Here is a 12,844-nt window from a genome sequence, read left to right as displayed (position 1 = left end):
GGAAGGAAGGAAGGAAGGAAGCCTTGCAGAGTGGACATTGGAATTTGTCCAGAGGAAGACTGAGAGGCTTTCTTAGAATTGGAGTTAATTGGGAAGGAAAGATTTCAAAGGGAAATTGTGGTTCCCACACACGTTTTAACAAATTGTACATAAAAACGCCATCCATCCTGACTTTCTTCTGGCTTGGAGCTCATCTGAAGGAGGAACAGCCTTCTGTGGGAGTATTTCACCCTGGCTTCCTAAGGAACTGTTTAAACAAGGCAGACAAGGTTATTATAATGGTTCGCAGTCAGCCTCAATGGTTTCAAAGGTTTGTCAATTTCAGGAATGCCAGAGACAAGTGCATCACCTGAAGCCTAATTGAAATATTACACACATCAAGTTGATTGCAAGCTTGGTGCAGATCTTAGCCAGACCATTTAGGATCAAAGCCACTGTGAATTTTCTTGTATTAAGAAGGCCTCCTAATGAATACAGGATCCTTATGGAAGAATCATGAACACTTTTCCGTTTAAATTCTGCCGTGAGTTTGTCTGTAGAAAAAAAGTGTTGCTTTCCCCAAACCAAGAAAATTAGAAAAACCATTTAAATAGCCCCCTCTTCCTCCCCCATTTTTCCTTCTTTTCTGGAGATATTTTGAACGTTTGAATGTTTGAACTTCAATTACTAATAATTTAAATAATTTTTATATAGCTAGCAATGAATATGGATGTTGTGTAGCCTGCAACTCAACAAATAATTAATTCAATCTTTTTTTGGAGGGAAGAGGGAAATTAATTGACCCCTTTTTAGAGGGGGGAGTTGATCCTTTGGGAGGTGATCCTCATTTGCCGTTGCACAGCTGGGAAAGGGCAGCTGCCTGAGGAGTCTAGCTGAAGGGAGCACCTGCCCGGGCTGTGTTACTGTGGTGGCAGACAGCTCATGGAGAGCCTCTTGGGAGCTCTGGGTTTTGTAGTGCCTAAATTGATGATGATGATGATGATGATGATGATGATGATGATGATGATGATGATACTTAATGTGTCTGCTCTACGTTTTATTGGTTAGTGGTTTAGGCAGTACACCTTAAGGGAACATAGGTCATGAAAGAAACTCTTGGTGCCTCTTTCCAGAACCTGGCAAACTGCTCTATTCTATTCTGCCCAAGCTCACCTGCTTCCTTCTCCTTGTAGAGCCGTCTTTCAATAAGGACCAACATCTGTTCACCCACATCAACTCCACCCATGCCAGGCTGAGCCTGCAAGGCTGGAACAATGGGGGCTGCCCCATTGTAGCCATCGTCCTGGAGTTCCGCCCCAAAAGCACCTGGGCTTGGCAGAGCCTGCGAGCCAATTATTCCAGTGAAGTCTTTCTGACTGACCTGCACGAAGCCACTTGGTATGAGCTGCGCATGAAAGCATGCAACAGTGCCGGCTGTGGCAATGAGACCCTGCAGTTCGCCACCCTGGACTATGATGGCAGTGAGTGTGGATTGGCTGGGGAGTTTAGAAGCCCCCGTTCCCTGTGGGTCGGGCTTGTTCAGGGGTTGCACAGATTGTGCTTTGACACTTCTTTTGCACAGGCACTATTCCACCTATTAAGTCTGCGCAAGGAGAAGGAGATGATGTCAAGAAGCTTTTCACCATCGCTTGCCCTGTCATCTTGGCCACACTTGGTGTGGCGTTGCTCTTTGTCGTTCGAAAGAAGCGGAAGGAAAAGCGTCTGAAGCGTTTGCGAGGTGAATGTTTGGTTCTTGGGAATCCCTTTTAGCCAGGAGAGAAACCCCAAGGCCAGATGAGCCTGAGCAGGTATCAATCTGGCTTTCCCCTCTAGAGGATTCGGTCCCTGCAGCTGCCTATGTAGGTGGGGCTGGGGGAGAAAGGTGGGTGCTGCAGAATAGAACCCTCATTAGAGCTGGCGGTACAGATACTCCTTGAGTTACAACTACAATTGGGACTCGACTTGAAAATTCATTGTTAAGGGGCACAGCCTTTAAGTGAGGCCTCATAGGATGACACTTGGCTTTACAGCCTCTTTTGCCGCAACCTTCCCTGCCAGCTTCCCCATGGACTTTGCTTGTCAGAAGCTGGTTGGGAAGGACCCAATGGTGGGTGCAGGAGCTGCAACTGTCAGTTGCCAAGCACCCAAACTGCAGCCAGGTGACTGCAGGGACGCTGCGACAGTTCTAAGTATACGTAAGTGCTGGTCGTAAGTCACCTTTTCAGTGCTATTGTCACTAAAGGAACACTGGTAAGTCGAGGGTTACCTGCACAGACATGCACCCCTCTTTGTTCTTTCCTTTAGCCTTAGCTCCCCTTAGAAAGGGACACCCCGCCCCCCAGGCCAGAGCACCCACAGTGACCTCACTGCCTGATTCAAGCTGCACAAGAGCAGCCGGGGCAGAGGGCTGCTGCTTCTGCTGCCCCCATTCAGGCCTCTCTGCTCTTTTCCCTTGCAGATGCCAAGAGTTTGGCTGAAATGCTCATCAGGTGGGTAACCACATTCAAGTCTTGCTGGTTAGCATTTCAATGCAGGGTGAATACAGAGGACCTCCAGTCCCAATTGTCATCTTCTTCTCCTTTGCAGTAAGAATAATCGTAGCTTTGACACGCCTGTGAAGGGTCCTCCCCAAGGCCCTCGGCTGCACATCGACATCCCCCGGGTTCAGCTGCTCATCGAGGACAAGGAGGGGATCAAACAGATTGGTGAGTGGCTTTGCTTCACCTCCCAGCCTTATCCCCAGAGCTGCCTCCTTTGCGTTTTGCCCTTGTCCAATTACTCTCCCTGGCTCTGGGAATGGGATCGCTCTTCCGTGCAGATGTGACTGCAGTCCTAGGTGGAGTCTAGATTCTCTCCTTCCCAGCATCAACTGGGTTGAATAGTGTTTTGGGACTCCTGGCAAGCATTTTGGGTGTGGCCAGTTGCAGGTGCCAGCCTTCCTCTCTACCCCCAATGAGGCTCTAAGAACATAAAGGGACACCCTCCAACTCTGGACTTCTCTTGCAGGAGGGGTCGAGGTGGGGGTTATTGCTTCTTAGCCATCCCAGGGTGGGATGTCATTATCCAAATTTATTTTCCATAGGAGATGACAAAGCAACAGTCCCAGTCTCTGACCCAGAATTCAACCAGACTGTCAATCCACAGACCTTCTGCACAGGGGTGTCACTACACCATCCAGCACTGATCCAGAACACGGGGCCTTTGATTGATATGTCTGACATCCGCCCTGGCACAAGTAAGCACTGCAGACAATCCTCCACTCTGGCCCCAGCAGGAAAAAGATCAGAGGTCTTCGCCCAAGCAGAGACGCTTTAAACCAAATGCGTCTGAAGGCAGACGGTCACTAGGCATGGAGGGATGGAAGAGGTCTCTGGGGGAACTCTTGGCCCTACTTGTAGCCAAATTCTCAGACTCTACTAAGGTTTCATTTCTCACAGTAACCAGCTCTGATAAGAGGCTTTGAATCATGTGGCTATGTTAACCTAAACTGACAGTGCTGGAACAGTGAGGTTGTGAGAACTTGACTATTTATGCCCTTTATCTGCAAAATAAATGTATTGCAGTTTGGCATGTGGCCAGACTGTAGCCTGTTTTTAGTGATTTCAGGTCTTGCCTCCCCAAAATTTAAAGGGATCTAATGAACACTGGTCTGTCTGGCCCTTCTCTGCCCTCTGATGGTTCTATCTGACCTGCATGCCAGGGCCTGCTTTATCTTCTGTGTGCCTTGCTCAAGCCCACAGGTGGCACTCCAGTCAGCCCCATAGCTGCCCCTCTCTTCCCCGACTGGTTCATCTCCTCCAGCTGCTCAGCACTTTCCTATTCCCCGTCTTGTCAGGGCTTCTGTCCTCACACACCAATGGTTTTGTGTTTGGCTTGCCGCTTCTGGCCAGATAATTGGCCTTCTAGGTCCAGGCCTGGTCTATGTTTTGATCCGTGTCATATTCCATCTCATACGCTGCACATGACATATTCAGTACATGGAATGTTGCATAAATCCCACCATGACTATATTCAAAGGGGGTGGGGAGAGAGAATAATCTGCAAGTACAAAAAAACATTTTAGATACAAGGCATCGCTGACGTAAAAATGAAGCTGTTCGTGAGAAACTACAGCAACTACATGAGGCAGATTTCAGCCCAGCCTCATAAGGTCCAATCTACACAGTTCTTATTTCTCCTTCCAAAGGCAGAAACAGCAGCCATTTTCTTTTGCAGATCCTGTTTCAAGGAAAAGTGTGAAATCTACACACAGTACCCGGAACAGATACTCCAGCCAGTGGACTCTCACCAAGTGCCAGGCCTCCACACCAGCACGGACTCTGGCCTCTGACTGGAGAGCAGTTGGCTCCCAGCATGGCATCACAGTGACTGAAAGCGACAGTTTCAGTGCTAGTTTGTCCCAGGACACAGGTGAGTTGAGTTACACCCACAAAGCACAGCCATCCAAATCCAGCTGCAGTTTGTTGTGCCCTACCACCCCAGAACTCTCAAGAGCTAAAAATTGAGGCTCACTCTTCTTTCCGCATATTTTGTGGAGGTTTTATTTGTTTATTTTAATTTTTTTTACTTTACTTTACTTTTATTAAATTTGTATACCGCCCTTCTCCCGAAGGACTCAGGGCGGTGAACAGGGCATATATAAATAGCAAATACAAAAATTAAAAAGGAATTAAACAAGTGCCCAGTTAAAAAATACAATAACAATAAAAAACCCATTAAAAAACCCTAACGTCCCCCATCAGGCCAGACCAGCTAGTTCAAATAAGTGGGTCTTCAGACCGCGCCGGAAGGAGAGAAGGTCCGATGCCATCCGGAGCTCAACCGGCAGTTGGTTCTATAGAGCCGGAGCGCCCACAGAGAAGGCCCTCCCCCTGGGGGCCACCAGTCGAATTTATATGCAAACAGAGAAACTAGATTCTTAAATGGTTCCACAAAATAACACATTAAATTAAAAACAACAAAAATTATAACATAAACCAGGCTAATTCTACTAATAGCTACTACTACCCCCTTTCATGCATCATCACACAAAGGAATGTCACTCACAGCTTCTATTATATGTCAAAGACTTGACAAAATAGTCAGACCTAAGTAGCTCTTCTGAAGACCAGCAGCTTGTTCATGATCTGAATTCAGATGCAGAACCAGGAGAGGGGCAGCAAAGGAAAAGTCATCTATCTGTCATGGTGCCTTATGGTGGGGTTGAAAGTGTATGCTTCCTTTTGGAGCTTAGTGAACAGACAGAAGCTTCTGGGAGAGCTCATTGCAGGAGTTAAATTAAGAGGTGATGAAGAAATAAGTAGCTGTGAACAGATACTTCTTATCCAGGAAGTGTAGTTACTAACATGCAAGATGGAGTTGCACAAAAAGTCTCCTAGCCATAGCTGCCTTCTACTCCTTGAACAGATGTTGCAAATCCAAAAAGATCTCTTTATTTCTGAAGCATTTTGGGCTTACGGAGCATGAGCCTGTCCAGAAGAAAAGATGGGATACCACTGGGTTCTAATGTCACATCCACTCATTTCTTATCAGGATTGAACTTGAGTCTGTTTGTTCCTGCCCAGATCTTCAAAGACTCTGAGATAATATCTACACCATGTCTCTTCTTTGGCTCCAGAGTTAGGAAGTGCAGGAACTAATTTAATTTAATTGGGTTTTAGCTTAATTTCAGGGACTGTAATTTAATCATAGTTTTAACTGTTTTTAATTTTTGTATGCTATGTATTTTAATTCTCCCTGTAAACCGCCCCGAGTCCTACGGGAATAGGACGGTATATAAATTTAAATAATAAATAAATAAATAAATAAATAATAACTGACTTCATGCATTCCCAGCTGTTTCATCTTAGCATAGAGTGGGAGTGAAATCAACTGGCTTGCAGGTTGTCCTGGCCGGGTTTACATTGTCTCCCTCTTGTTTCTACAGACAAAGGCCGAAACAGCATGGTGTCCACGGAGAGTGCCTCATCCACTTACGAAGAGTTGGCTCGGGCTTATGAGCATGCCAAGTTAGAGGAGCAGCTGCAGCATGCCAAGTTTGAAATCACAGAGTGCTTCATTTCTGACAGCTCCTCTGACCAGATGACCACTGGCACCAATGAGAATGCTGACAGCATGACTTCCATGAGCACTCCCTCCGAGCCAGGCATCTGCCGCTTCACAGCCTCTCCTCCCAAACCACAAGACAGTGACCGTGGCAAGGGTGTAGCTGTGCCTATCCCTCACCGAGCAAATAAAAGTGAGCTATGATGCAGTTGCTGCCTTTTGGTGCCCCAAATGAAGAGCTCAGCCCCAAAGAGCGAAAGCATTTAGGCTTGTATACTGCACCATAACGCTTTACAGCACACTCTGGGTAGTTTACAATGTCAGCATACTGCCCCCAACAATCTGGATCCTCATTTTACTGACCTTGGAAGGATGGAAGGCTGAGTCAGCCTTGACTGTGAGGTCAAGCAGAGTCTGTGAGCAGAGTCTGCCTCCAATACTGCACTGTAGCAACTGATTGCAGCTCTTCATGAGGCAGCTCAGGACAGTCTTCCCGTAAAGTGTTTGAATGAGCTTGGATAGCGGAATGGGAGGTGCTCTGTGCAGGGAAGAGCAACCAACCCTCAAGTTAGGTACTCAGAACCAGTCAGAGCTTTAGAAACGGGGATGGTAATGCTTGCTCCAGAGAGCTGGGGGTCTAAAGGGGATGCGGGGAGGGAGCGCTGGTGCTTGCCAGTCACAGAGTGGGCTGGATCTTTAGACTTCTTTCACCTGCTTTGCCTTTTCCCTGAAGGAGTTGCTTGTTTTCGGTGGACTGGATGAATTTTTTCTCTGGTCCTGTTGCATCCCATTTGTGCTTGAGTAACCTTGGGGCTCCTCCTGGCCCCACCTCTGCTCACCCTCTTTCTACCTTTTACAGGTGACTACTGCAACCTGCCTTTGTATATGAAATCTGAAACGTTCTTCCGCAAGCCAGACCTTCAAGACCCTTGTCCTGTAGTGCCACCCCGGGAAGCCTCCATACGAAATCTGGCTCGGACCTATCACACACAAGCCAGACACTTGACTTTAGATGCCAGCAGCAAAGCCTCGGCTGCGCCACACACAACTGCAGCCACCACCTTACCTCAGAGAACTCTTGCCATGCCAGGCTCGGCCAGTGGTGCCCCTCCTGCTGCTCCCACTGCTGCTCCTGCCCCGGCCCCCGAACCTAGCCCGGGTCCTGCTGCTGAGCCACGCTTGCTTACGCATAGCAAGATTGGGGGGTCTAAAGACTCACTATTAGAAATGAGCACATCTGGCGTAGGGAGGCCACAGAAGCAGGGAACTGGTGCCTACTCCAAATCCTATACGCTGGTCTAGAGTGGGTAGGAAGGACAGATGCGGCTCTTTCTCCAAGTCATTTATACTGTAATTAAGTGGAGCTCTTGTACAGAATGGATTTTTTGTTTTTGTATAAATGAAACTATTTTTCTCTTCTCCAGAACTGGGGGGGAAAGTCACGAGGGCTCTGAGCATTTGCAGGAAGTCCTTTTATGGAAGAAGCCCTGCTCTCCTTTTAGTGTTGCCGAAGAGGGTGCTGAATCCTGCTGGGCACCCGCTCTTTCTCATCCTCCCATCGCCCTCATCACGCAGACTTTTTTTTTAAAGACCCCTTTGGGACACTGCATGTTGTTTTACTGTTTGGTAAACTATGGGATTTGCTTCCAGTTGCATCTGCCTAATACTTTTTTCTATTTAAAAAAAAAGCCAGCGCAGTGTGCAATAAAAGTTATGTTTCTATAAAACGAAAGTCCTTTGTTTGGCTGATCTCCAAGAACAAACAGGAAGCTGTGATGCAGATGGCAGAGGCAGCTTTGAAAGAATAAATTCTGGAGTCCTATTTCAGAGGCCTTGCAATTGACATCCTCTGTTTTAACATGAATGAAGCTATTCTAGGAAATGTCAGATATAACAATAACAATAATAATAATAATAATAATAATAATAAGAAGAAGAAGAAGAAGAAGAAGAAGAAGAGGAAGAGGAAGAGGAAGAGGAAGAGGAAGAAGAAGAAGAGGAAGAGGAAGAGGAAGAAGAAGAAGAAGAAGTTGGAAGGTACCTTGGAGGTCATCTGGTCCAACCCCCTATACCATTTCAGGCAAATGGCTGTCCAGTCTCTTCTTAAAAACTTCCAGTGTTGGAGCATTCACCACTTCTGGAGGCAGGTTGTTCCACTGGTTAATTGTTCTAATTGTCAGGAAGTTTCTCCTTAGTTCTAGGTTGCTTCTCTCCTTGACTAGTTTCCATCCTTTGCTTCTTGTCCTGCTTTCAGGTGCTTTGGAGAATAGCTTGACTCCCTCTTCTTTGTGGCAGCCCCTGAGATATTGGAACACTGCTATCATGTCACCCCTCACCCTTCTCTTTGTTAAACTACACATACCCAATTCCAGCAACCGTTCCCTATATGTTTTAGCCTCCAGTCCCCCAACCATCTTTGTTGCTCTTCTCTGTACTCTTTCTAGAGTCTCAACATCTTTTTTACATCGTGGTGATCAAAACTGGATGCAGTATTCTAGGTGTGGCCTTACCAAGGCATTGTGAAGTGGTATTAGTACTTCACATGATCTTGATTCTATCCCTCTGTTAATGCAGCCTAGCACTGTGTTGGCTTTTTTGGCAGCTGCAGCACACGGCTGGCTCATATTGAAGTGATTGTCTACTAGGACACCGAGATCCCTCTCACAGTTACTACTATTGAGCAAGGTACCACCTATGCTATACCTGTGCATTTGATTTTTCCTGCCTAAATGTAGAACCTTACTTTTTTCACCATTGAATTTAATTGGTGAAATGAAGGGCGGGAGAAGGGCGGTATATAAATAAAATTATTATTATTATTATTATTATTATTATTATTATTATTATTATTATTATTATTATTATTATTATTATTATTATTATTATTATTATTATTTTGTTAGATAGCGCCCAGTGTTCGAGTCTGTCCAGATCCTCCTGTATTTTAAGCCTTGTACACACAGGCAGTAATTATCAGCATGACATCATTATTTTATGTATACATCTCTTAGGCACCACAGCTATTTAAAAGCAGTAATATCTAATAAAACCTTTTAAAGTGCCATTTTTCTTTCCTCAGCACAGCCAATAAAATAGGAATTGTCAGACAGGGAGACAGTAGGCCACAATTTTTTTCTTACCAGCAAGCAAAGCTTCCAATTGATAGAAGCCCTCAAATGATTTTAGTAGGGCAGGTTCAGGTGGGGAGAGACCTTGCATCAGCTCCCCTGGTTGGTAAGGAGTTTCAGCCCGGACAATGCTCCACCTTACCTAGCAGAGGGCAGCAAGTCCATCGCTTAGAGAATTCGTTATCCCTCCTGGGTGACCTTTGCCTGAGCAAGTGAACTGTTTGCTGCAGGTGCCAGGAGTAAAGACAAATACGGCAGCCGGCTCCATTGGATCGCTGCTTGGCAAAGCTAGCAGCTCAGGAAGGAAGCCCCCCCCCATCCGAGCACGCCAAGGTGTCCTCTCAGCAGCATGGGAGCCAGTGTCGGATGGGCAGCCATGACCAGCACGCCCTTACTACCCCTTCTCTCTCTGTTCATTTTGTAGCTGATTATGGTGAGGAAGCAAGAATAGCAGCTGCAAAAAATGTTTTGTTCAGGACATGTCTTGGAATGACTCCAAGGAATTTTCTGCCATGCTAGGGCAGAGGACCAGGTAAGCAGAGTGACTGGGAGTGGGGTGATGCAATCCCTGGAACAGCATTGGCCAAAAGAAGGAGGTGACCATAGGAAATGCCGGCAAGTAAACTTGGAGACTGATAGAGGAGGATGAGGAGCTGGTTATCCCAGGCTTTCTTTCCAAACAAATCCAACAAGCAAAGTTATTAGAAAGCACACACTCAGCTGGAGGAGGGCAATGATTCTCAAAAGGGAAGGACAAAGATCCCCAGGGTGATTTGCTAAACCCGCTGCACATTGAGACTGTATTCCTGCAGCTGTGGCTTGTAAGAGGTAACTCACATGTTCCTCCTATGTGAATTCAATTAATCCATTTACAGGGATTTTAGCCTTAACAGCTTTTGGGCTTTATCACGGGTTAAGGATAGGACATGTGAAATTATCACATAATCACCTTGTGGCCCCAAGTCCTAACTAAAAGTTTTTAAGTAAACTTGGAAGTTGGTAATGTGGGCTGACAGACATGATACATGTGTAACACAGATGCTGCATTTCATTGTTTATGGCAAAGTAGCTGCCCCCAAGAAGATGCTTTGGTGTTAATGCTCCATAACCGTAAGGCACTCCCGTGAATGGATATATGGATGCCATGGCCCCTGGCCGAGACTTCTGGCTTCAGTTCCTGGAAGATCTTACAGTTCTTAACAGTTCTCCTCCTTCCTCAATCCCCTTTACTAGTTCCATATTTGAGAGACTCGTATCCAAAGGAAATGTACTCCCCGGCCTTGAGGCCGAGTCACAAGAAAGAGGGGACTTGTGGACTAGACAGGGCAATGACATTTCTTAGAATATGCTGTGGCCAAGGTGGGACTAGAGTAAGAAAGTGGTAACACACTGGCAGTAATTATCAGCATGAGACCAACTTGCACAACTCATCAATATTTACATTGCAAAGGTGTTCAAAGGACTGCAACATTTCCAAACACAGCACTAGGAGTTTCAGGACCAGTTTCCACAGGCAAAGAAACACTGCCCCTAACATGCAGGCAGCAATGCTGGCCTAAAGCAATCGGTGACACTGAAGAGGAGCCTTGAAGTGGCTTGTCCATGTGCTCCTTTTTGACATGACAAGCAGCAGCCTCAGGATAAGAGACTGGCACCACATGCCAACTTAGCCAATTAGACAGCCACACTGGAAGTTGTCACCATGCAAGACATGGTGGTAACCTTCAAAGCAAAGGGCTGGGCTGGGAAACAAGCTGGTGGCATGTCAGTACAAAGACCTGAAGACTGGCATTGCAGTTCAAAGTCCACAGCCTCCCAACCCATCAGCCCACTTGTATTGCTGAGATGTAACATACAATGCTGTACAACTTTGTGCAAACGTCTCAGAGTGATCCCTGAGAAGAGAGGTGGGTGTTGAGTCCTTTGCCCTGTAATGTCACACAGTTGATTCCATCATTTCCTAACAAGAGGGTGTGAGCGAACTCCCTCTGCCTCTGATCAAAGGGATGGATTCACTAGAATGCTCCCAAGACGGCCCGCCTGATGCTAGCAGCACTCCCATTTTGGAACCTCTCATCTTCATTCCTGATGCCAAGGGAGGTCACCTTCCAATGGTGCCCGCCAGGGGAGAGGGAAAGGGGAGGGCAAGGATTAGGCATGGAGCAGAAGGCACAGGACTTCTGCTCAGCAAAGGATCTCTGGAAAGCCCACTACCATTTACATTCCGATTACAAAAGGTCACCAGAATAATCTGGCTGAAGCTGATCTGCTGGGTATCCAAAGAGAGACACACTCTCCTAGCAATCTCCATGATTGCCTCTGCCTTGATTAAGGAATATAGTAAAGGTAAAGGTAAAGGTTCCCCCGCACATGCGTGCTAGTCGTTTCCGACTCTAGGGGCCGGTGCTCATCTCCGTTTCAAAGCCGAAGAGCCAGCGCTTGTCCGAGGACGTCTCCGTGGTCATGTGGCCAGCATGACTAGACGCCAAAGGCGCATGGAACGCTGTTACCTTCCCACCGGAGTGGTCCCTATTTTTCTACTTGCATTTTTTACGTGCTTTCGAACTGCTAGGTTGGCAGAAGCTGGGACGAGTAACAGGCGCTCAACTCTGTTATGCGGCACTCGGGATTCGACCCGCCAAACTGCCGACGTTCTGATCGACAAGCTCAGTGTCCTAACCCACTGAGCCAAAATAATGTTGGGACCAGATGAAGTGATGCAAATGTGAGCCATTTTAGAATCTGATTGTAAAAAAAATCTTCCTGACTGCAGCAGGGAAAAAGCAACAAAGCCACGAAAGATGTAGAAAAGAATACATTTAATCAGAATTTAAAAATAGAGTTAATAGTTGAAGGATGCACACCACCAGTCCTCTGCTATAATATGCATTTCATTTATTGGAAGGCCAATAAAACAAGTTCTTCCAGCCCTGGTGCAAACAAGGCAGGAGAAAAGCTTCTGTGGACCACCCAGACAGAGGGAGAGATGAGGCCCGAGGCCACTTGTAGCACCAGCCCGTGGGGAGGATGGTTTCTGCTGCCTGTTTAGACACATGGTGACCACTGTTTGAAAAGCAACCCCAGAGATCAGCGGTCCACTTGAAAACAGAGGTGGGGGAGGGGAGGTTGTTGAAAAATTTAGCTTTCTTCTGGCAGCTTAATCAAAGGATATACCAACTCCTTGCAAGGAAGAGTACATTGGGCCATTGCCTGATCTAATTTACCCTACATCTCGGTTTACCCTCTGGTGTTTCTGGGAGCACCGAAGAATCTGCCTAGTGGGTGCCATGGATACGGTGCCAGTGCTCCAGACAGCATACCAGCAGGTCGGGTACACAAGCCCTTAGGAAAAGGACAGAAACCAGGAGTAGAAATGAACTCCCAGAATCCAGAAGCACCTGGGGAATTGGACATGCTCGTGACCTGCTTCAGCCTCTGTAGTTCATATTCCCAGTTGCTGTGGGAGCAGAAGCCCAAAGCCAGCCCACTCAGCGGTCATACCTGAAATGGGGGTTCTGAGGTGCAGACAGAGTGGAAAGAGGAATCTGGGCAAGAGAGAAGATGCTGGCCCCTCAAGCCCATGTCTTTCAGGATGGGCCCTTTCTTTCTTTGGCTCCCTAAGTATGGATGGACAGGCCACCTTTCTCCATTCAGCACACACGCCTTTCTCTTTCACATTTATGACGTTTCCC

General features: G+C 46.8%; 1 protein-coding gene across 1 annotated transcript in view; it reads left to right on the top strand.

The window, feature by feature from the left end:
- The window catches only part of DSCAML1 (DS cell adhesion molecule like 1), a 102,730-nt gene extending 95,051 nt beyond the window's left edge, over nt 1–7,679 (top strand). The window contains exons 24-31 of the mRNA XM_081333790.1: nt 1,173–1,460; nt 1,562–1,717; nt 2,438–2,468; nt 2,566–2,684; nt 3,062–3,214; nt 4,195–4,389; nt 5,906–6,217; nt 6,884–7,679. Of these exons, the coding sequence (XP_081189916.1) occupies nt 1,173–1,460; nt 1,562–1,717; nt 2,438–2,468; nt 2,566–2,684; nt 3,062–3,214; nt 4,195–4,389; nt 5,906–6,217; nt 6,884–7,326 (1,697 nt within the window). The 3' untranslated portion in view covers nt 7,327–7,679. The remainder of the gene's footprint in view (nt 1–1,172; nt 1,461–1,561; nt 1,718–2,437; nt 2,469–2,565; nt 2,685–3,061; nt 3,215–4,194; nt 4,390–5,905; nt 6,218–6,883) is intronic.
- Nucleotides 7,680–12,844: the final 5,165 nt, after the last annotated feature.

Source organism: Vipera berus, assembly GCF_964194415.1.
Source record: "Vipera berus genome assembly, chromosome: 8".
In the NCBI taxonomy this organism is placed as follows: Eukaryota; Metazoa; Chordata; class Lepidosauria; order Squamata; family Viperidae; genus Vipera; species Vipera berus.
Note: the sequence above shows the minus strand (reverse complement) of the source record. Positions and strands in the feature narration are given on the sequence as shown.